General features: G+C 38.7%; 1 protein-coding gene across 7 annotated transcripts in view; it reads left to right on the top strand.

Moving 5' to 3' along the window:
- The window catches only part of LOC126470497 (exopolyphosphatase PRUNE1-like), a 1,085,806-nt gene that overhangs the window by 119,568 nt on the left and 940,595 nt on the right, over positions 1 to 25,643 (top strand). For 2 of the 7 annotated variants that reach the window (XM_050098369.1, XM_050098375.1), the window contains exons 5-6: positions 9,991 to 10,143; positions 17,983 to 19,824. The exons of 2 other annotated variants lie outside the window; for them this stretch is intronic. In XM_050098369.1, the coding sequence (XP_049954326.1) occupies positions 9,991 to 10,143; positions 17,983 to 18,165 (336 nt within the window). In that variant the 3' untranslated portion in view covers positions 18,166 to 19,824. Of the gene's footprint in view, positions 1 to 9,990; positions 10,144 to 17,982; positions 19,834 to 25,643 lie in introns of those variants that run through there. 3 more of the 7 variants (XM_050098374.1, XM_050098373.1, XM_050098376.1) reach the window with 3 other exon arrangements.

The following is a 25,643-nucleotide window of genomic DNA, read 5'->3' as shown; positions in this document are numbered from 1 at the left end:
TTTCATGTAAGAAAAGAAAATGTACAGATTCAAGTTCAGAACTACTCACATGACGACAACACACAAATATATCATGAAGTATAAATTTTCATAATAAAGTTGAATAACTAGCTGAAATTTATGGGAAAATGAAATAAAAGTGAAAATAAAGTTGTCACACAAGTAAACAAATAAATGAAACAGCAAATGCACACAACATCAAAGTGGAATACATGACTGTGGTATCAAATATGCCAGCTGATCTGGTAGTACAGTATATATTACCCCAGTCTGCCATGTTACAAAATGTATATGCAGAGCAACATTGTGGGAGGTGTGAAGGACCTGCTGTGGTTTGAAAGCCATGTTAGAATGCTGCTGTGAAGGCAAAGAGAGCTTCACTGCATATTTACATAGGCCAAAGCCTCACAGACAAGCAACAAGTAAAGGAATCCAGATTAGTGTAAGGAGAGCCATATGTGATGTGTTCAGTGAATTCGAAAGTAAAATTCTGTTTACCAGCCTGACAGAAAATCCTAAGAAGTTGAACGATTCTAACCAAATGATGCAGACACACTCTGACCCTAATGGCACTGAAACAGAGGATGACACAGAAACGGCAGAAATACTTAAGGTCTTTTTCCAAAACTGTATCACTGAGATAGATCGCTCTGTAGTTCCACATTCAAATCATCATATGAATGACAAAATCAGTTATCAAAATAAGTGAGTGTGGGATAGAAAAGCAACTGGAATCCCTCAACAGAGAAAAGGCCATTAGACCTGATAGGATACCAGTATGATTCTAAATACAGTATGCAAAAGAACTTGCTCCTCTTCTTTCAACAGTGTACCATAAGTCTCTGGAGGAACAAAGCATTCATAATTATTGAAAAAAAAAAGAAAAAGAAAAAAGCACAGATCATTCCCATTTTCATGAAGGCTCATAGAAAAGATATACAAAATTTTAGGCCTGTATCTATAATGCTGATCTGTTGTAGAATTTGGGGATATGCTTTGTGCCCATGTATTACGACATTTCTGGAGACTGAAAATCTCATGTGTTGGAATCAACATGAGTTCTGGAAACAATGATCATCTACATCTATATTTATACTCCGCAAGCCACCCAACGGTGTGTGGCGGAGGGCACTTTACGTGCCACTGTCATTACCTCCCTTTTCTGTTCCAGTCGCGTATGGTTCGGGGGAAGAACGACTGTCTGAAAGCCTCCGTGCGTGCTCAAATCTCTCTAATTTTACATTCGTGATCTCCTCGGGAGGTATAAGTAGGGGGAAGCAATATATACGATACCTCATCCAGAAACGCACCCTCTCGAAACCTGGCGAGCAAGCTACACCGCGATGCAGAGCGCCTCTCTTGCAGAGTCTGCCACTTGAGTTTGCTAAACATCTCTGTAACGCTATCACGGTTACCAAATAACCCTGTGACAAAACGCGCCGCTCTTCTTTGGATCTTCTCTATCTCCTCTGTCAACCTGATCTGGTATGGATCCCACACTGATGAGCAATACTCAAGTATAGGTCGAACAAGTGTTTTGTAAGCCACCTCCTTTGTTGATGGACTACATTTTCTAAGGACTCTCCCAATGAATCTCAACCTGGTACCCGCCTTACCAACAATTAATTTTATATGATCATTCCACTTGAAATCGTTCCACACGCCCCAGATATTTTACAGAAGTAACTGCTACCAGTGTTTGTTCCGCTATCATATAATCATACAATAAAGGATCCTTCTTTCTATGTATTCGCAATACATTACATTTGTCTATGTTAAGGATCAGTTGCCACTCCCTGCACCAAGTGCCTATCCGCTGCAGATCTTCCTGCATTTCGCTACAATTTTCTAATGCTGCAACTTCTCTGTATACTACAGCATCATCCGCGAAAAGCCGCATGGAACTTCTGACACTATCTACTAGGTCATTTATATATATTGTGAAAAGCAATGGTCCCATAACACTCCCTTGTGGCACGCCAGAGGTTACTTTAACATCTGTAGACGTCTCTTTTCATGTGAAACCCAGCTCACTCTGTTTGTCCATGAAATCTAGAAAGCAGTAGATACTGGTGCCCAGGTTGATGCCTTGTCTCTTGACTTCTACAAAGCATTTGATACAATTCTGCACTGACACCTAATGAACAAAACATGAGCATATGTTCTGTCATATCAGCCTTTTGACTGGATTGAAGAGTTTCTAGCAAACAGAACACAAAGTGTGATTCTCAACTAAGAGAAATCCTCAGATGCAAAATTTACTTTGGGTTTACCACAAGCAAGTGTTATTGGACCATTTCTTTTCTCTGTGTACACAAATGGCAATGTGGATGACCAGAAGTTCCATGATGCTTTTTGCAGCTGATGCTGTTGTATACAGTAAACTCACAGCACTAGAAATGTGTAATAAAACGCATAAAGATCTCCAGAGGATCAACATATGGTGCAGGGATTAACAATTGGTCCTCAGCTTGAACAAATGTAACTTACTGCACATAAATCGGGAGAATGACCTATAATTGTATGCCTACATGATTGCAGAACAATCACTGGAGATAGTCAAACTCATAAAATGTCTAGAAGTATGCGTATGGAGTGGTTTAAAGTGTGAACCACCACATAAAACTAATTGTATGTAAGGTAGATAATAGACTGAGATTCATTGAAAGAATCCTCAGGAAATGTAGTCCACCCCCACAGAAGGTAGTTTATAAAATTCTCATTTGACCAATACTTGAATATTTTTCATTAGTGTGGGATCTGTACTAGATAGGGTTCATATAGTAAATAGAGAAGATCTGAAGAAAATCTGTGCTCTAGTACATGCAAAAGCATCAGATAGATGCTTTGCCAACTCCAGTGGTAGACACTACAAGAGAGGCATTCTGTATCTTATTGTCATTTACTGTTAAATTTCTGAGAGAGTACATTTCTAGAAGAGTCAACCAATACATGACTCCCTCCTATGTATATCTAACAAAAAGACAATGAAAGTGAAATTAGAGAGATTCAAGCTCAGATGGAGACTTACCGGCAATCGTTGTTCCTGTGAAACATTCACGACTGGAAAAGGAATATGAAGAAGTAACAGTGGTACACAAAACATCCTCCGCCACACACCATAAGTTGCTTTGCAGAGTATAAATATAGATGTAATGCTATGGAGGGAAACATAATCTTTTAAAATATAATATCTACTATTATACAAGATGAATATTTGGAGTGATGGTAAGAAATACCATTGGGCTCAAGGACAACACCAAGTGCTCTAAATTGTGGTTATACTGAACAGTTCAGTTGTGGATCAAATGTGTGACTTTGATGATGTGGACTATGTCAAGAATTTCAAAGTCAGTATGTTGAGTTAAAAAGTTTAACTATCAAATCCTCCTTCAGTCACGACAATGATTACCATATCAGATCAGTTGTAGCTTTCCTGTAATGCATTTTTGTGCATTTACATCAGCATTAGAGTTACAAGTGGTGCTAGGAATTCTCTCAGATAATGGTTTGTTCCTGGATCTGTAGCTTTACTGAATATGTTGTCTAGTAAACATATCTAGAACCTCATCTGCAGGTACCTTGTTCATAATGCTGGACTGGCTAGCCAGCACTATGAACTTAGAAATTGGATAGAAACTATTTGAAATCCTGCTCCTCAGGGGTCTTCAAATCCATTTTGATTCAATATCAAGAATGTAGAGGCTGCTATTGCAATACAAGTCCTTTTCTCCAAATATTGATTTTTGAAATACAACAATGTTTCAGTACTCATGTTGATCACATCACAACTCAGTCTGTGACATTCTCATTGAGCATTGTTGTATTGGAATGGGGGTTGAAGGGGTGGGGGGATTCTTAAATAAACCTTGCAGTGCCATGTGAGGGTAAAGTTTTATTTTGGTAGTTTGTCACTGTCTTCCTTGGACCTATTAAGAAGTGGTGAGTGTGTGTTTGTAGTAGATGGATGAACATGATGAATGCTAGTTCAGTGCTTCCATGATATTGTGCTTTTATTGTGGATGGGTGTAATATTAAAAATGGAGAGAATGAAACCTAATACCAGTATGTGACTTAGTCGTCTCAAATAGTGCCAAGGGGGACTGCTCAGCTTAACATCCCCCATCTTGTAGACACATCACAAACAAGATAACATGAACTCACTCCTGGCGATACTACAGAGTGGTTTAGAGTTTAATATAGGACACTGATACACAGTCTAGTCATTTAAGACTTGATGCTACTTACTTTCCTTCTTTTGCCCACCAAGTGCTGGCATTGAAAATGAATTTCACCATCAGGATTAGAAAGTTAAATCTTGATCAACTACTCCATTCTACTCTGCATTAAGAATCATAGCTTTAGAGAGCAATGTTGCTTACATTTAAACTAATTTTCACTTATTTCTTATGATTACTTCATTATACAGGGTGCCTCAGGAGGAATGGTCAATATTTAGGGATATGAGAGGAATGATCACTCTAAGCAAAAAAGTCAAGTAAACCTGGCTCTAAAATGCGTATCATAAGAGCTGTGAACACTCATTTTTCTTCGCTACTGTGAAACATATCTCTACTACTGACCAGGTGCTTATAGTTCTTAAGGTATGCATTTTGGAGTGCATGTTTACTTGAAAACTTTTTCTTGTCTTGGTCCATACTACCTCTTCCTAAAATATGGAAAGCAAAAAGCTAGCAGTAGAAGAGATTTGTTTCGCATTATCAAAGATGAATTAGTGCTCATAGTTCTTAAGGTATGCTGTTTAGAACCAATGTTTGCTGGACTTTTTTGCTTTGAGTGATTCTTCCTGTCACATCCTTGAATATTGACAATTCCTCTTGGGACACACTGTATCTTTATAGTACCACATTATAAGGCTCCATTCTTCCAGAGTTAGTTTTAGCCCTGTATTCTCACAATTAATATTAATAAGAGACCTCCAAAACTGTAGTTACATACCTTTATTATGTCATGACTGGTGTCTTTTGAAGGAAAATGATCAGGTTACCTGCAGCTGACCAAAATAAAAACTATGATTACAGCTACAGTAACTTCTACATCCACATCTACATCAGGGCCTGCTCCAAAGATTTTGCTGCTCTGTGCAAAAATTTTAATCCCCTGTCCACTGCACCATCTTGTATTTTCAGACATATTCAACCTTTTTCAATGTCATTTATCCATGACATCTTATTTTCACATATAACCTCTACTTGTATGTATTTTTGATGTGAATGCATCTTGAAAAACCAGAGCCAGGTATTGGACACCAATCAGCAAAACTGAAGTGAAACGTTTACAGTGTATTACATTTTGAGCTATAACGCTAAATTAATTGTCAACCAAAGTTAAGTTATGTAACTCACAGAGTCCATAACTAAAATCTGTTCAGTTTTTCTCATTCCCTGTGTAGAGAGGAGCATGTAGTGCACTGAATATTGCATTGTCAGCTATATCATCGAAGCTTCTGCTATACAAAGTGGAAGGTCATAGGACAGTGAGTGACTTTCAGATACATGCTTTATTTATCAGAAAAAGAAAACAGTGGATAACTTGCCAGTGCCTATTTAGTGTCTACACAGTACTTAAAGGATAAATGGCTTTGACTGGATATCGAGAAGGTGTGCTTTCTGACATGTCATAACCAGTTTTAAAAGCACTTTTATTTATTGTTGTGAATGGTAACAGCTAAATCCTAAATAAAGTTGTTGAAATTCAAGCAGTGTGAAATATGACAATGCTGGAGAAACAGTTCATGCATTCCAGTTTTGTTGCTTCAGCTCCAGAATATGGTTTGACAGTTTTTTTTCCATTTGATCTTAACATTACTACCTATTGACAACAGTTTCAACACTGAGAAGGAAAAGAGAATGAGGGAAAACTTTAAAAAAGTTATGTACAAAGCAGAAAAAATTAATTTAGAGGTGTGTGGCAAGAAGATGATGATTGTAAATGGTGTTAATGGCAAATTCAAAGGAGAGGGAGTTGTGGGGAAATTATACCATGCACCTTTCCACGTGTAAATACTGCTTAATCACAATTTCTGGATTCAAAAGTCTATGGTATGTGACTCACAGTGCTTGTTTTACTTATTCCTTATTTGTTTATTACGAAGTGTTCTTGTTAGTGATACTGCTATAGGTTAAAGGCTGCTGTGTAGGAACTTTCAGGCCATTATATGGTGGCATTTTTCTTTGTTTCCGTATTATAAAGTTTGTCGCTTCTGTAGGGGCTCCCAAGCTGGCACTGATACTTTTCAAGTGTTGTGCAGGCAAATGGTAGAAACTGAGTTGGCAACACTGCTAGATTCACTATTTTGAAAGATGCATCCAAGATGACCAACTCCAACACTTCATTTTTCATCTGTCTGACAATACTGAAGACAATTTCCAGTAATACCATAGCTTTTATTAATATTTGTAATTCTAACTTATTCACACACTTGTTCATTTATACAAAACTTTCATTACCATGTTAATTTAATCCTGTTGGAAGTATATTAAAATTTAAGATTTTGCTGACCCCAAAAAACTCTGCAGTGAATTGTGGCATAGTTGTTCCCCTCCCCTCCCCTCCTGTGATCTACATACATGCTCTGCAAGAAGGTACCATGTGCAACTACTGTTCATTTCCTTTCCTGTTCTACTCGCAGAGAGAGTGAGGGGAAAACCACTGTCTATATGCCTCCATATGTGCCCTAATTTCTCTTATCTTTGTGGTCCGTATGTGAAATGTGCAATTATGGCCACAGAATCACCCTGCAGTCAGCTTCAAATGCCATTTCTCTAAATTTTCTCAAAAGGCTTTCTTGAAAAGACAGTTGCCTTCCCTCAAGGGATTCTAATTTGAATTCTTGAAGCATCTCTGTACTATTTGGATGTTGATTGAACCTACTGGTAGCAAATCTAGCAGCCCACCCCTTAGTTTTTTCAACCTCTTTCTTTAATCCAACCGTGTGGGGATCCCAAACAAACAAGCATTTCTCAAGAATGGGTTACACTAGTTTTTTTTATATGTGATCATCTCCTTAACAGACAAACTACACTTTTGTAAAATTCTCTCAATAAACCTAAGTTGACATTTTGCCCTCCATGTTTGGGCAGTCACTGTGGTGTAGTCCTTACATGCTCATTACATTTCAGATTATTTTGCAACATTTCTCTTATCTTTGTGGCCCGTACGTGAAATGTGCAATTGTGGCCACAGAATCACCCTGCAGTCAGCTTCAAATGCCAGTTCTCTAAATTTTCTCAAAACGCTTTCTTGAAAAGACAGTTGCCTTCCCTCAAGGGATTCTAATTTGAATTCTTGAAGCATCTCTGTAATATTTGCATGTTGATTGAACCTACTGGTAACAAATCTAGCAGCCCACCCCTTAGTTTTTTCAACCTCTTTCTTTAATCCAACCTTGTGGGGATCCCAAACAAACAAGCATTTCTCAAGAATGGGCTACACTAGTTTTTTTATATGTGATCATCTCCTTAACAGACAAATTACACTTTTGTAAAATTCTCTCAATAAACCTAAGTTGACGTTTTGCCCTCCATGTTTGGGCAGTCACTGTGGTGTAGTCCTTACATGCTCATTACATTTCAGATTGTTTTGCAACATTATGCCTAGATATTTAATTGACATGACTGCATCAGGCAGGGCACAACTAATGCTGTACTCAAGCATTATGAGATTGTTTTTCCCAATCATTTGCATCAACTTACATTTTTCTATATGTAGAGCTACCTTTCATTCATCACACCAGCTAGAAATTTTGTCTAAGTCATCTTGTATTTCCCTACAGTCACTCAACAGCAACACCTTCCTGTACATCACAACATCATCAGGAAACTGCTGCACCTTGCAGTTCACCCTGTTTGTCAGATCATTTATGTATACAGAGAATAGTAACAATCCTACCATACTTCCCTGGGGTACTTTTGACTTTACCCTTGTCTCTGAAGAACACTCATCATTGAGGACAATGTACTGATTCTATTACTTAAGAAGTCTTCAAGACACTCGCATGTCTGGGAACCTATTCCGTATGCTTATACCTACATTAACAGTCTGCAGTTGTGCACAGTGTCAAACGCTTTTTGGAAATCTGTGAATATGGAATATGCCTGTTGAACTTCATCCACAGTTTGCAGGACATCATGTGAGAAAAGGGCAAGCTGAGTTTTGCACAAGCAATGCTTTCTAAAACGTTGCTGATTTGTAGACAGACTCTTTTCTATATCAAGGACATTTACTACATTGAAGCTGGGAATATATTCAAGAATTCTGCAGCAAACCAATGTCAAGGATAATGGTCTGTAATTTTGTTTGTCTGTTCTATTACCATTCTTATATATGGGAGGCTTTATCATTTTTCCCGTAGCTTGGGTCTTTGTGCTGGGTGAGAGATTCACAAGAAATGCGAGCTAAGGAGCTAAGTAAGGGCCAATGCTGTAGAGTACTCTTTGTAAAGCTGAATTGGGATGCAATCCAAACCTAGTGACTTATTTGCTTTCAGCTCTTTCAATTGCTTGTGTGCACCAGGAATGCCTATTACCATGTCTTTCATATGGGAGTCTGTACAATGGTCAAATGACAGTATGTTTGTATGATCGTCCTGTGTGAACAATTTCTTAAACTCAAATTTTAAACTTTCGCTTTTCTTTTGCTATCTTCTATTGGTGTTAAGGTGTGGTCTGTTTTTCATGGAGGGTCTTGCACTCCTTGTGGTTTTGTGTGGCACTATCACAGCACAGGCCTACATTGATGTTTTAAGCACCTTCATGCTTCTCACTGTTGAAGGGCAGTTCAGGGATGGCTATTGCATCTTTCAACACAATTGCGCACCTGTTCATAATGAACGGCTTGTGTAGAAGTGGTTACATGACAATAACATCTCTGTAATGGCCTGGCCTGCACAGAGTCCTGACCTGAATCCTATAGAATGCCTGTGGGATGTTTTGGAACGCCCACTTCAGGCCAGGCCTCACCGTCTGACATTGATACCTCTCCTCAGTGTAGCACTCCATGAAGAATGGGCTGCAATCCCCCAAGAAACCTTCCAGCACCTGATTGAACGTATGCCTGTGAGAGTGGAAGCTGTCATCAAGGCTAGGGGTGGACCAACAACATATTGAATTTCAGCATTATCGATGGAGGGCGCCTCAAATTTGTAAGTCATTTTCAGCCAGGTGTCCAGGTACTTTTCATCACATAATGTGTGGAAAGAAACGTGGCTCTCCTTCCACTATTAAAACAGTTCTGATATGTAGCTACATTTTGTATGCAGCAATGTATGACCAAACATAAATTGGCCATTGACTACATTTTTTACTGTAACTTCTATGACATATGTGTGGTAAGTTACTTAATTTTGAATCACCACAATAACTGTGAGCAATAACAAAAAGAGAGCCAGTTTATTATCAAGCTGCAATGTAAGAGTTTAAGACACAAGGGAATCATTTTTTAGTGAAGAGATCTCAAAAATCCAGAGACAGTGCTTCTTATTTTTTTTATTCAAAAAGTTAAAAATTTGCTGAGAAATTAACAACAGGGACAGGTACAGCTTTGCATGTTTTTCATAAATAATTTTTTTTTAGAGAGACAGCAGATGACTCAATGTTTGGCTCTCCACATTCTGTTCTGGAAGCTACCCAGGATTGCAGGATTCTGCGTCTTGCCACAGTATGTCTCCCATTGCAGGAACATTCTGTTTGTGTGGCCCCAGGCTTAAGGCACTGTTCTAGTACAGCGCTGCTGGTAGAGTGTGTGCAGTATCTACTCTGATTCAAATATAAGTGAACCACTTCATTGACTTAGAGCTTATCTTACCATCACATATTTGCCACCAGAGGAATCAAATAATAGGTCTACATAGCTTAACTTTCCATTTCTTTGTTTATTGATACTAATGCTCTTCATTGTGTATAATATGAATACAAAATTTTAAGTATGTTATTTGTGTTTTTATACTTATTAAATTTTATTTTACTACAGGAATTTTTGAAATTACATACTATTGAGGAACTGCAGAAGTTCACAAAAGATTTTGAATATAAAGGCATTATCTTAATAGGAGTAACATTTTCAAATGGCAGATATGCACAAGACATAGCAGTATTCTCAACAGACAAATATTTCTTGGACTTGGTATGTAATTTTGAAAACCTTTCTTTCTATGTTTATCTAATTATTGGAGATGTCCTCATTCCATTTCCCTCCTCTGAAAATGGGAAACTTCTAAGGAGATAAATATACTTATGTTGTGTTCCATAGAAAGCAAGTAAATATTTTGAAGCACTGTACTACTAACAAGTTAGCTACACGGCAAAATGTTTCAACACACATGTTACATTGATAACTTCTTGTCTTTTTTTATTTAAAACAAATAATATATTGCTGAGCAAAGGTGTGTAATAGTAGTTATGCACGATGAGGAATATTTTTAAAAAGTCATAAATATTATTATACATTGCCTGAAAAAGAAAGTGAAGCACTTATAAATGGAAGAGGAAACAAAATAAAATTTCACAGTTTGAGAGGGTATGTTATGTTATTCCAGTGATTGTAACATTGAGTCCAATTTACAAAGAAGTTGGCAGTATGAGTCACTTATCAGTGTGATGTTGTACCCCTCTGGCTTGGATTCATGCATTGATTTGGCTAAATACTAGCACTGGGATGGAGTTCACATCTGAGCTGGTCTAACATAGATACTATCAGGGACAGAGCTGGGGACCTTTCTGGCCACAGGAGTACTTCAGCATCATGCAGACAGTTCATAGATGCACATGTCGTGTGTGGATGAGCATTGTTGTGTTGAAAAATGGCACCATGATACTGTTGCATGGGACATTACACATGAGGATGCGGGATGTCCATGACTATCCATTGTGCCATCAGAGTTCCCTCAGTCACTACCCGCTGATAACCTCACTGTTGAGCGTGTGGTAGCACCAACCAACCCACCAACATATCAGTCACTGCCAGCCATGACCTGAAGTCATACCCAACGACTGTCCTCACAATGATGCCAGGAGTAACAGTGAAGTGCCTCCCCAAAACACTGGAAGAATGTGACCTCTTCCCAGGTCACTTCCATACTCACTGATGTTGATCATTTGGGGTAGTGCAAAACAGTGATTAATCACTCAACGCAATGTAATGCCATTCGTCAGTAGTCCATGCTTCCCGGTCATGGCACCACTCCAAATGCAGCTGTTTGTGCTGACATGTTAATTGTGCAGGAGGCTCATAAGATGAAGTGTCACAGGAAGCTATCCATGGGAGTGTTTTTATTCCATGACAGTGCCCCAGCTCATTCTCCACAGGATACAGTCACACGTGATACTCCTTTGGACTGTCCAATTTTGACTGCTGACCACTTTCTGTAGTCTCTTAGCCTGGCCTCCAGTTACTTCTTCCTCTTTCCTCAGACCCAGGAACCATTGTGTGGCAGGCATTTCCAAACTGACTTATGAGATGGAATGTTTCCTGAAAAACTAAAATGCAGACTTTGACAACCAAGGTCTATGCCAAGTTGTGTATAGTAGGGAAAAATGTTGTCAACTTGCTACTAGAATCAAGTCCAAATTTGAAAGTAAAGTCGCCAGTGAAGTACCACACTTATCATTGAAAACACTTTCATTACAAGCATCGTTGTACTGCCAGAACAGAACAGAAATGCCTCCTGAATGTAGGGTACTGCGGTTTATACAAACATTGAATATTCCAGAATATCGAGCATAAGAAATTTGAAGAACTTTCCAGAAATGATAGATACTAGATAACAAATAACTGCTGCTTGTTGCGTTTGAAATGGCGACCTGTAGCACACCAGCCAGTAACACTAACATTTGTGCCACAGTGTGTGCAGGACAGCTCACAGCATTGCTCCCTCTCCTGGAGAAACAGTGACCAGCTGTTGTAGAAGTTCTCCTGGAGTTGACTACAGCATCCTGGATCTAGATCTTGTCAACAGTCCTCTGTATGACTACACTGGCAGATCCTCACATTCTGGTCATGTGCACTATGACAAGCAACAAAGGTAGCATCTGCCATCAGAGTTTTGCTGTCATCAATCAGATCTTCAGTTTTCTTGAATGAGAAGCCTCCATCATTGATTTGTGCTTCAGGACTGTATTAGGGCTTCATACAGAGGACGTGGATGATATGTGCTTTGGCTTCTTTATGAAGACTGATAATGACATCACAGGTAACATTTGACAAACGATGATGTATATGCTATGGCCCAAAGTAGCACTTTAGTAACTTTCCTAATAGTCCCATTTTCCACCCAGGTGTAAAAATCAACACCAAGCCTCCTGGGCCATATCTCAGTGGCCAGTGCTTGGCATTATAGTGCTCTTGATCTTTCTGCTGGATGGCCAGGATCCATATGTGACTCAGCTGTCTTGCTCCTTCAGTCCTGGTGATAAGGTGTTACATGTAGCCATCATGAGTGTGGTCTAGTTGAAATGGGAACAGTGTATCCATTGTCATTTTGGATTTGCGACTACAGAGCAGAAATAACTGTGTGAAGACCGTAGTGTCATGTCTTGCTTCATTGTGCAGTATGTGAAAGTCATGATGGGCAGTACTGTATTCCAGTCGTTCTGTTCGACTTCAGTGTACATCGAGAACATATCTGCCAATGTCTTATTAAAGTGTTTTGTCAGATGATTCATCTGTGGGTGGAAAGCAGTTGTCATCCTGTGGGTAATTCCCCTACATGAAATTATAAGGTTCAGTCAAATGAAAACAAGACAGATAGAAAAAAGTAAGTAAACTCTTTATTACTTCAAAATTTATCACCATAGCTGTTAAGATATTCATCCCCTGTGAAACAAGATGGTCAATGTCTTTATGGAAAAGTGTTCCTGGTTGCCTATGGAACTGTGATTGGATCAAGGTGTGCACCTCTTCATCTGAAGCAAATCGAAAACCATTAATGCTGTTCATCGGAGCTCCAAAAATATGGGAATCACATGGGGAGAAATTGATACTATTTGAAGGATGTGCATGGGCCTCCCCAGCGAAACTTCTGTAGCATACTCGAAACAACCTTGGCAACATGTGGGTAGGGCAACATATTGCTAAGGTTGTTTCAAGTACACTGCAGAAGTTTCACTGGGAAGCCCCTACCTGTCCTCCATACAGTCCCAACCTCTTCTCATGTGATTTCCATATTTTTGCAGCCCTGAAGAAAGACACTGGCAGTCAGCCCACATGTAGCCTAGGTTGTTTCAAATATGTTGCAGAAGTTTTGGTGAGAAGCCCTTACACATCCCCCAGACAGTCCCAATCTCTCCCCATGTGATTTCCATATTTCTGGAGTTCTGAAGGAAGTCATTACTGGCTGTTGATTTGCTTCAGATGAAGAGGTGCACACCTGGGTACAAGATTCCATGGGCAACCAAAAACATTTTTCCATGAAGGCACTGACCATCTTGTGTCACAGTGGGAAAAATACATTAACAGTTTTGGGGATTACTTTTGGAATGCTAAACAGTTTATGTACCTTTTTCCATCTGTCTCATTTTCATTTGATGCCTCTTATAAATATCTTCATCTACATCTATATACATACTCCACAATCCACCATATGGTGCGTGGTGGAGGGTACCTCGTACCACAACTAGCATATTCCCTCCCTGTTCCACTCCCAAACAGAACGAGGGAAAAATGACCGCCTATATGCCTCTGTACAAGCCCTACTCTCTCTTATCTTATCTTGGTGGTCTTACTGCGAAATGTAAGTTGGCAGCAGTAAAATTGTACTGCAGTCAGCCTCAAATGCTGGTTCTCTAAATTTCCTCAGTATCGATTCACGAAAAGAATGCCTCCTTTCCTCTAGAGACTCCCACCCGAGTACCTGAAGCATTTCCGTAACACTTACATAATGATCAAACCTACCAGTAACAAATCTAGCAGCCCTCCTCTGAATTGCTTCTATGTCCTCCCTCAGTCCGACCTGATAGGGATCCCAAACGCTCGAGCAGTACTCAAGAATAGGTCGTATTAGTGTTTTATAAGTGGTCTCCTTTACAGATGAATCACATCTTCCCAAAATTCTATCAATGAACCAAAGACGACTATCCGCCTTCCCCACAACTGCCATTACATGTTTGTCCCACTTCATATCATTCTGCAATGTTACGCCCAAATATTTAATCGACGTGACTGTGTCAAGCGCTACACTACTAATGGAGTATTCAAACATTACAGGATTCTTTTTCCTATTCATCTGCATTAATTTACATTTATCCATATTTAGAGTTAGCTGCCATTCTTTACACCAATCACAAATCCTGTCCAAGTCATCTTGTATCCTCCTACAGTCACTCAACGACAACACCTTTCCGTACACTACAGCATCAGCAGCAAACAGCCGCACATTGCCATCCACCCTATCCAAAAGATCATTTATGTAGATAGAAAACCACAGCAGACCTACCACACTTCCCTGGGGCACTCCAGATGATACCCTCACCTCCGATGAACACTCACCATTGAGGACAACGTACTGTATTCTATTACTTAAGAAGTCTGTAAAACCTCATTGGAATCCCATCAGGACCCGGTGGTTTATTTATTTTCAACCCATTCAGCTGCTTCACAACCCCAGGGATGTCTATCACTATGTCCTCTATACGGGAATCTGTACGAGACTCAAACGGCGGTATGTTTGTACGACCCTCCTGCATAAAAGATTTCTCAAATGCTAAATTTAAAATTTCAGCTTTCGTTTTGCTGTCTTCCATTGCCAGACCAGACTGATCAGTGAGTGACTGGATGGAAGCCTTCGACCCGCTTGCCGATTTTACGTAAGACCAGAATTTCCTCGGTTTTCAGCAAGATCTTTTGCTAAGGTATGATGGTGGTAGTGGTTGAATGCTTCGCGCATCGCTCTTTTTACAGCAGCAAGAAGCTCTACTAACTTTTACCTGTCCTCATTCTCCCGATCTTTCTTGTACCGCGAGTGCAACTGCCTTTGCTTCCTGAGCATTCTCCGAATTGCGCTGTTAAACCACGGTGGGTCTTTTCCATCCGTAACCCACTTTTTCGGCATGTACTTGTCCAATGCGTGATTTACAATGTGTTTAAAATTTGCCCACAATTCTTCCACGTCCATCGTACCGGAAGTAAATGAAGTCAGTTCACTTACTAAGTGGGATGCTAACAACTGCTTATCTGCTCTTTCTAGTAAGAATACTCTCCTAGCCTTCTTGACCGACTTTTTAACTTTCGTAACCATAGTCGTAATGACAACATCATGATCACTAATCCCTGTCTCAACACTGACACCATTGATGAAGGCTGGTCTGTTCGTGGGTACCAGATCTAAAATATTTCCATTACGCATTTGCTGTCGATTTAGCTGCTCAAGACAGTTTTCAGATAATGTGTTCAAAAGTAATTCACATGAAGGCTTGTCTGCATGACCTGTAAAGAATCCATAGACATCCCAGTCTATACTAGGTAGGTTGAAGTCGCCTCCGACTAATATAGCATGATCCGGGTACTTCTGCGATACAGAATGTAGACTCCCTTTTAGTGATTCTAGAACTCGCACTGTGGAACCTGGTGGCCGGTAATAACACCCCACAATTAACTTTATCTCCCCTAGCCCTGTTAAACGTGTCCAGATAACTTCACAATCACACTCTACTTCGACCTCAGTAGACACAATATTTTTGTCAACTGCAATGAAGACACCACCTCCTATGGTGTCTAATCTGTCTTTCCGATACACGTTCCAACCCTCACTAAATATTTCAGAACTTCCTATCTCAGGGTTCAGCCAGGTCTCAGTCCCGAGAATAATTTGCGCACCACACGCTTCCTGGAGGGAAGTAAATTGAGGAACTTTATTCCGAACACTCTGAAAATTTACTGCTAATATCTTGATAGCTGAAGTGTCTTCACACTGAGCGCGTCCTGATTTCCCTGCCTGCACGTCGACTGGTGAGTGTTCATCAGGACACCTCGCACTACTGCCTAGCCTAAAAAACCCCCATGTGCACGCCACAAGTACTCTGTTACCTGAGTAGCCTCTTCTTTTGTGTAGTGCACCCCTGACCTATCTAGTGGCATCCTACAATTCCCCACCCAATAGCGCAAGTCTAGATATCTACAGCCAAGACCATCACAGAGTCGACGAAGCCTCTGGTTGAGACCCTCCACTCGGCTCCAAACCAAAGGACCCCGATCAACTCTGGGAACGATGCTGCAAATAGAGAGCTCTGCTTGCACCCCATGTGCAAGGCCAGCGGTCTTCACCAAATCCGCCAGCCGCCTGTACGAACTGAGGATCGCCTCAGAACCTAAGCGACAGGCATCATTGGTGCCGACGTGAGCAACTACTTGCAGACGACTGCACCCTGTACGCTTGATAGCCGCAGGCAAGGCCACCTACACATCTTGGATGAGGCCCCTTGGCAGACAAACCGAGTGCATGTTGGATTTCTTTCCAGCTCTGTACGCTATTTCCCTAAGGGGCTCCATCACCCGCCTAATGTTGGAGCTCCCAATAACCAGCAAGCCTTTGCCCCCGCGTGCCTGTTCAGGCCCTGCTGAAGGAGCGGCCACTTGCCCACTGACTGACTGGTAATTGAGTTCAAACTGGTGATCTGCAGCATGCCCATGTACAACACTAACTGCTATGCCACACTGCATGTAGCCCAACTCACAGCGATTTGTGACAATGAAGAGTGAATGTGTAGAGGTGGGAAAGCAGAATCACATTCAGGTGAATGTGCGGGTACTCTGATTGTTTGAGAAGGATGTAACAGCTGCTGCTAGACATCACACTCCCAGTACCTCTGTATGGAGAAATGATCCTTTACACAAAGATTGCTTTGTGATTTCTCCAAATTTAATGTTACACCATTCATTTAGGAGTGTATTCATTTGCACCATCAGATAGTTGTTTGTTAAACTACTATCGCCAACAGATCCTCATTATGGGAGCAGTTTTGCTGGACATTTATTATAAGAGTGTTATTTGTGCATTATCATTATCACCAGTTCCATATCCAGTTTAAGAAAATATCTTGTGTTTAGCTACATGTAATGCCTTTAGATTCTCAGAACCTGAACAAGTCAATCCACCATTGAAAATGTTGAGTGATCTGTATCACAAATTTTGAGCTGTTGTTGTACCCAGATTACATGGGAGCAAAAACATTCAAAACTGAAATTTTTCAGCTCTTGGCAGTGCGTTGTTTGTCCTCCAACAAACACATTTTATACCATAGGAAACAATATGAAATCGGGATTAGACCACTTGAGGCACTAGGATTGTACACTGTAACATTTGGCCCATTTCTCTCATAATTAAGAAAGCCAGTGGGACTGTGCAATTGTCTGATGGAGGAAGTTTTATGATCCTGTTGATGCTTGACAAAATGTTTATCCACAACCGCTACAGCAACTTACATTTAACAGCAGTCATTTGTAAGGGCAAGGTCAACAAAGTTTTCAGCACCCAGTGTACAGTGAACTGCAACAGACTCATGTGATATCTGTAAAGACTATATGTTAATTTGAGTCATACCAAGATGGCAAATGCTGTTTGGTATTTATGCATAAGCTCTCAGCATTGTATAACAAATGATGTGACTGATGACCACAGCAGTTGAGTCCCATAGTGCTCAGAGCCTCAACAAATTATGTAAGGAACTTTTTTTTGTATACAGTGTAAAACTGAAATGGAAATTTCTGTTGTTTATTATTACTATTAGAAAACACACTGTCAGGCTATTTTGGACTGTTGAAATAGTAATATTTGCATCCTCATTTTGCAGTACCTTCACATCAGTGTATATTTAAATGAATTACATGTAAAAATTACCATAGAGGGTAGGAAAAATTGGAATACTGCTTATATGAAATTCAGTTTACACTGTATTTCTTTCTCATTATAACTCTACATTATTATCGAGGAATTATTGTTATTCATAATTATTGTTTCTATTTGTATGCCAGATGACAGATACATTGGTTACCTCAAGAGACCCTGACCTCCAGCTGAATGAAGTGACAGTCTACGCTAACATGGAGTATATAAAAGTCTTCACACAACAAAATTTTAAAGCAACTAGGAAACAAATTCTGCCCATTGTGAGGGAATTTATGAGACATTTCCTAAGTCCTCCAACAGAAGGTTGAGTCTCGTGCCTCCATTATAGGCAGGGATGTGTGTGTTTCATTTTGTTTTTCCATTTAAGAACAGATATGTTGATTTTCTTTTAGTATTGCTACTAATGCATGTCAAATTAGTAATATTGTAGAGAGACATTGAAAGTAAAAATTGTACTGTAATTTGTATCCTTATGTACCTTAAGTGTTTTTCTTTTTCAGTGTTGTATTGTGTTAATGTAGTGTTACCTTGACTCTCATCTCTCTATGAACAAGCCTTTTTAAAAATTTTCATTGACTATAGCATCAGTGCCTTTGTGATCCCTTAGTTTGCTATTATTACACAACATATATAACACAGGTACAGTAAATATTATCTATGACTGCATAATATTGCAGTGCTAATATGAATTACGTGATAACCAAATGCATTAGTTTTAAGAACTCCTGTCTGGACATTCTTCAATGGTTTAGAAATAATTGGCCAATAGAATGTTTTTAACTTGCTCTTGAAGTTCACTGTAATACACAGAATATATTTAAAATTCTGTGTTAGATTGTTAAATACATATGTCCCAATTTATGTGATATTATGTACTAATATTGTAACTTTGAAGACTTTGTAGAAAGTGTATTTGGCTGTAAGATTGTGAAAATACTTTGTACTATGCTTTTACAAGAGAAACACTGCATTACTGAGTGTATGTATTGTTATTGTCTGATAGTGTTCAAAATACCAAGCTTTCTAAAGAGTTCTCTGCAGGGCGTCATGAGACTATTCACAGGTTCAGTTCTCATAGCATTATTCCTTTTTCAGTAAATTTTACTTCTGTTAGTTGCAATCTCTCTTTCTCCCTCTCTCTCTCTCTCTACCTCCCTCCTATTCTCCCCCTCTCTCCACCTCCCTCTACCCTTACCATCCCCTTCCCCCTCACCCTCCCACCCCAGGACAGTTTGCATACATGTATGCTGAATGATCCATCTTCTTTGTTTCATCACCTACATCTGTAATCACACAGCTGAACTGCATTGAGTCTAGGGTGTGTTTTTTTCCAATTCAGGTTGTGATTTGTCCGTAGTCCTAATAAGAGAATTCCATCTACTGCCCGTATTTTGTTGTTTGAGTAGACTACAACTAGGTGGTGCATTTTTGTGCACATATAGATCATGTTTTGTATTTTAATTGAATCTTTTTTTTATTTAGTATACAATGCATATTCCATCAAATCTGACCCACTCGCTGAGTAAATATAAAGCAAGGATTGCGTACAAAAAGAAGATAACTACACAATACACTTGATATGGTCACATATTCACATTCTGAAAATAAGTAATCACATACTTTTATAAAACTGTTGCACACACTGTTATAAAACTGTTGCACATTACTTTTACTGCAGAAGATAGATTTGTAACATAGGCATTGAAAATCAAAATTAAAGAGAACATGAAACTTCTTATCTGATTATTAGTAGCATGCTGGAGCACACTATCCACCCAAGTGTTAACAGAACCGTGTGTGATCCATTGTGCACATATAAGTTACTTATTTATGACTGATAAGTAACCATCGATAAGATGAAACATACAGAAAGGAAGGTCATCGTTTCTATACAGCAACAACATACTCAAAATTCTTTGTTATTACTACACATCACATACCAAATTTAATCACATATTTACCCACTGCTATGCCAGGCTTACCTTTTATCAGTACTCTTAGATTTCCTACCTAAAGCTTTTCACAAATAATTATCTTATTCTTTTTTTTTTCTAACCCACTCATCTATCATTAACTTATCATTACATCATCATCATGAATTATGTCACTCTTAGGAGTAAAATCACAACAGGTTCTATCTATTCAGATCTCACTCTGGACAGATCAATAGTCAGAGAGTTGTTTTGATTGATACATTGCATAGTAGAAGATTAGTAAATAGTGCGGAAAGCCGGAGAACAAAACAGTAATGCAGCAGCTTGGTGCCCTATGAACGTCACTCCACACATACACTAAAGGCTAGTGAATTCCTTGAGGTGTGTTTTCTCACAGCTGATAGCTTCTCTACTAATATTTTTGAAGTTCACTTTTTTCTTCCCCTAATGGACCCTATATTCACAGTCTTTATCAGAGTTTTCATTTCCGCCAACAGCGTAGGCTTCAATATTTTTAACCAAGCATCCTCCAATGTTTTGTCCAATATGTTATCTAACTTCTCTGTCATTTCTTTTTGTGATTCTTTAACAGATACTACATTACCTGCCACAATTTAAGATTTTTCCTGTGCCTCTTTTAGTGATTTTCTAACTTTTTCACCAATTTCTTCCATTTTCATTAACAGATATTGTAACATACTTTGTGCTCCCTTTTTTCACATAGTTCTTTCTTTATACATGGTTCTGATTTAACTGAACTTTCTTTTACACTTTCTGTAACAGGTTTCATTTCTTTGTCTCCCACCTGTTCACTTCCTCATGTTTGGAAAATAATGTTCTTCATGTTTGATTGTTATACTGCAGAAAATTATATATATAAGCTTATTCATTCACCGAAAATGTACATTGAATGGATTTTGTCAAAGAGCATAGTATAACAAAAAATAAGGTAAGGGTGTACAGTTTCCTACATAATACAATGGTTCATTGTACCCATCACAATATTTTTGGGCAATATGACTTTGATTACTGTAATAATATAAAAGTATGAGCAGGATCTCTTACATGAAATGCATTATAAGTAAATAATTCGTTTAACGATTTTGTTCGGGACCTTTTACATGAAATACATTACAAGTAAGTAATTGATTTAACACTTTTGTTCAGAAAAATTAACATTGAGGCTGTGGCAAGCATTTGATTTATGGTATTATTAACATATAGTAAATGAACGTAGTTACTTGCTACAGGGTTACTGCAGATATTCATTTATACTATAATAGCAGTTGGTTATGAAGAAATTAAATGTTGCTTCCTTGAATGTAGACAATGTTTCTATTTCTTTTAGCTGAGTTGAAAGTTTGTTGTACAAAATAGTACCTTGATTGTTGGTTTGTTTTTCTGTTAAACCCTTGTTTACTCTTTTTATGTGGATGTCATTGCATATTCTTGTATTGTAGAAATGAAGATCTGAGTTGGTTTTATAATTATCAATGTGCATTTTTATATTAACAACACTTTTTTATATACAGGCATGGCAAGGGTAGAATATTTAGGTGTTGAAATAACTGTTTGGAAGGTGTTAGCCTTGTACTCTTGCTAATTATTCTAACAGCTAGTTTTTGTAATGTGAAAATGGTTTTCATGTTTTCCTTGTTATGACCCCAGAGGGTTAGGCCATAGGTCATAGCAGAATGGATGCAAGCAAGTAGGCAGTTCGGCTACACTCTCTACTAGGCACAGTACTAATTATGCATAATGCAAAACAGGCAGAGCTTAACTTGTTGGTGAGGTAGAGAATGTGGGCTTTCCAGTCTAAATTTTCATCAATTTGCACACTAAGAATTTTGTGCCAGCTACCCTTTCAATTTGTTTATTTTGCACTTTGAGGTTCACATCATGATGAGACTTTGTTGTCATGTAATGTATATAATTAGTTTTTGAAATATTTAAGGTTAGCTTGTTCAGTTCAAACCAGTTTTGTATGTATTCCAAAAATCTGGTTGCAGATGTTAGCAATACCCTATTTATGTCTGGTACAACAATATTTGTGTCATCTGCAGACAAAATTATGTGCGTACCACTGATTGGGATCTTGATATCATTAATATATATAAGAAATAAGAGAGGTCCTAGAATGCTGCCCTGAGGTACTCCGATTGGTACAGTCTGCATATCCAATCTGTACACAATGCTTTGGTTTTTATTGTATGCTGAGGTAATTTATACTACCTGTTTTCTATTGTGGAGATATGACTGAAACCATTTTAATGCAACTCCTCATATACCTGTAGCTTCTAGTTTGTCTAGCAAGATATCATGATCAACAGTATTGAATGCCTTTGATAAATTCAAGTTTATTCCTACTGTATTGTTATTTCTGTCAAGTCCTATTACAATGTTTTTGATGAACTGGGTAACTGCTGTTTCTGTACTCATGCCTTTGCGGAAACCATGTTGGTTTACTGACAAGAGATTAAATTGTTTGAGGTAATTTGTAAGACTCACTGTGGTTTAACAGCGCAATTCGGAGAATGCTCAACAAGCAAAGGCAGTTGCACTCGCGGTACAAGAAAGATCGGGAGAATGAGGACAGGTAAAAGTTAGTAGAGATTTGTGCTGCTGTAAAAAGAGCAATGCGCGAAGCATTCAACCACTACCACCATCATACCTTAGCAAAAGATCTTGCTGAAAACCGAGGAAATTTTGGTCTTACAAATAATCACAGTCTCTATTATTTTTGAAAATATAGATAACAAAGTTATTTGTCTATAGTTTCCCACTTCATATATATTATCCTTTTTATACAATGGTTTTATTATTGAAATTTTTAATCTTTGTGGGAACGCCCCTTCTGTTAATGATATGTTTATGATATGTGAGAGTTTTTCTGCTATGACACTAGCACATTTAATTATGACTGAACCTGGTACCTCATCAATTCCAGAGGACATTTTATTCTTCATTGTTGTTATTATCTTAAGAACTTATAATTTATTTGTGGGACATAGCAATATTGAATTACCACTTTGCTCTCTTTGAACTGTGGTACTACTATTTCTAGCTAAATTTTTACTCAGATTGACTGGAATGTTTATGAGATAGTCATTTATGTAATTTGCTATAGTACCATTTCTGAGTAACACACCATGATCATCTTTTTATACAGTGTCATCTTGCTTTTTAACAATTTTGTTTGTTTCCTTTTTTACTATATTCCATATTGCTTTTGACTTGTTTGCTGTCCCTATGATTACTTTGTCATTGTGCATTATTGTGGCTGTTTTAATTACTTTCTTATAAATTTTCATATATGTTTTAACATATTCTGCAAAGTGTTCATCTTGGTTGCCTTTTCTTCTTTGATTGAGAAGTTTTGGCTTTTGACTGGATGCTCTAATAGCAGGTGTTATCCACTGGCTGCTGTTTCTTGGCATAACATTAATTCTTGTCAGTTTTTTTGGAAAAAACATCTCAAATATGGACATGAAAGTATTATAAAATGCATTGAATGATTCATCAGTTGGTGATTTTGAGTACACATCTTCCCAGGTTTCTTTTGCTAACGAATGAATAAAAATATTAACCTTTTCTGGGAAGAAGTGCCTTTTATATTTCCACTTGTATTTAACCACCTCAGGTACAGAAGAATTTATGCATGTTACTATTGTGTTGTGGTCTGAAAGACCTGAGTTTAAATTTTGTGCCTCAGTAACATCATTTTCAATATTTGTAAAGACATTATGTAATAGGGGCAAAGATGACTCTGTTATTCTAGTAGGGTCTGTGAAAAGCGGTTTCATGTGCAAGCTGTTTACGATACTCAAAAGCTGTCTTTTTTCTTCATATTCAATTAACAGATTGATGTTAAAATCTCCACATAGTAGTAAGTTCACTTCATTGTTATACAAAATGTTTAGCAGTGCTGCCAAATTGTTAAAAAATATGTTTTTGTCACCTAGTGGTGACCTGTATATTGATATGACAGTTAGTTTTTACGCTTCTCCTCAGATTTTAGCTCTATGGCACATGATTCAAAATGTTTCTTGATATTTAGGTGGTACGTTCCAGATCTGACTTTATACTGCAGCCCAACCTTAGTGTGTATGCATATTCCACCATTTTTACAAACACTGTGGCAATAATGAGATGCTAATTCAAAATTTCTTACATTTATAAAACAATTCACTGACCCTGCACCAATGTTGTGATAGACAAATACAAGAGATATGTATAAAGTTGTTTATGGCGACTTCTAATTCTAACACTTTATTCTTGAGACACTGAATGTTTTGACTCATTATCTTGAAAGTTTTGCAAGTATATGTTATTTTGTCAATACCTGGTGAAGTGCTACTTTGTTGCTGATTTTTGACACTTATCTGCAACTTTTCAGCCAGATTTGTCACAATCTCTTCCTTTTCTTTGTTTGGTGCCATAAAAAATCATCACTAAGTGAAGGAGCTGTACCTAGCCTTTGGCTCCTCATCAGGCAGTGTTGATTAGCTGCTACTGTTGTTGGAAGTTCAATGGCTGCTGCTGTTGGTGCTGTCGGTGACATGGTTTGTTGTACAATTACTGTGTTTGCTTTTTTTACTGACACTGTTTCTGCTGGAGGTGGGGCTGCTGATGTCGGTTTTTCCTCAGCTACTGATGGTTCTTCTGCTGTTGATGTAGGTTTTGTTGTTATTGCTGTTTCTTCTGTTGTTGTTGTTGTCATTGGTTTTTTTGACGTTGTCATTGTTGGTGGTGGTTTGGGGGGGGGGGGGGGGGGAGGATTTTGAGGGAGGAGACCAGACAGCAAGGTCATCGGTCTCATCGGATTAGCAAAGGACAGGGAAGGAAGTCGGGCGTGCCCTTTCAAAGGAACCATCCCGGTATTTGCATGGAACGATTTAGGTTAATCACGGTAAACCTAAATCAGGGTGGCCAGACGCAAGATTGAACCGTCATCCTCCCGAATGCGAGTCCAGTGTGCTAACCACTGCGCCACCTCGCTCGGTGGTGGTGGTGGTGGTGGGGTTAGTACTGCTGCTGCTGCTGCTGCTGTCATTTGTGTTGTACTTGCTACAACTGGCTTTACTGATACTGCTGTTTGCAGGTGCCTCTTGATTTTTTCCAGTAATTTCTGGATCACAATTTCCTTTCCTAGACTGCTCCAGTGAATGCCATGTGATGTGTGAAACCTGCACCCAGTGTCGCTAATATCAACAACATCAACATTTTTGAATTGCTTGCATGTATCAGAAAGAAGGTCGTTGGCAGCTCTGATCTCCTTTTTTACACAAGACCAATGTGGCAAATTGTAGTGGTGGGGAATGGTCACAAACAATGTTTATGTGCACGATATGAATCAGTTGTTTCCTTAATTCTGATAAAGCTGTGGATGATTCGTTTCTGTATATGTCGTTTGAGCCGCCAAACAGGGCTATAAAGTCGCCTGAAGATAACTCCATGATTTCTTTATAGTGGATAGCATTCATTATTTCTGAGAGGGGTGCTCCTGGCTTGACAAAGCTCATGGCTATCACAAGTGCTGTCTCATTAACACGTGAGGCGATTCCGCCTCCATGGCTATCGGCTATCATTAAGCGATGACGAATTTTTTGCTGCAGCATAGGTACATGTTGTCGTAGTTTGCGAGTCTTCAGTGGTGCAGAAACGGCTGGTTTAGGTATCTGAATGTTTACAGCAACATTTTCTGATGCAGAGTCGTCACTTACTGTACTTTGGACGTCATATCAGTTTTTTAAAGGAATTGGTGAATTTGGTAACTCTCTGCTGTTACCAGTACCACATTTCCACTCTGATGTTTTGTTTTTGGCTGTTTTTGCACTGCGCGGTTAGAAGCG

Source organism: Schistocerca serialis, chromosome 3, assembly GCF_023864345.2.
Source record: "Schistocerca serialis cubense isolate TAMUIC-IGC-003099 chromosome 3, iqSchSeri2.2, whole genome shotgun sequence".
NCBI lineage: Eukaryota > Metazoa > Arthropoda > Insecta > Orthoptera > Acrididae > Schistocerca > Schistocerca serialis.
Note: the sequence above shows the minus strand (reverse complement) of the source record. Positions and strands in the feature narration are given on the sequence as shown.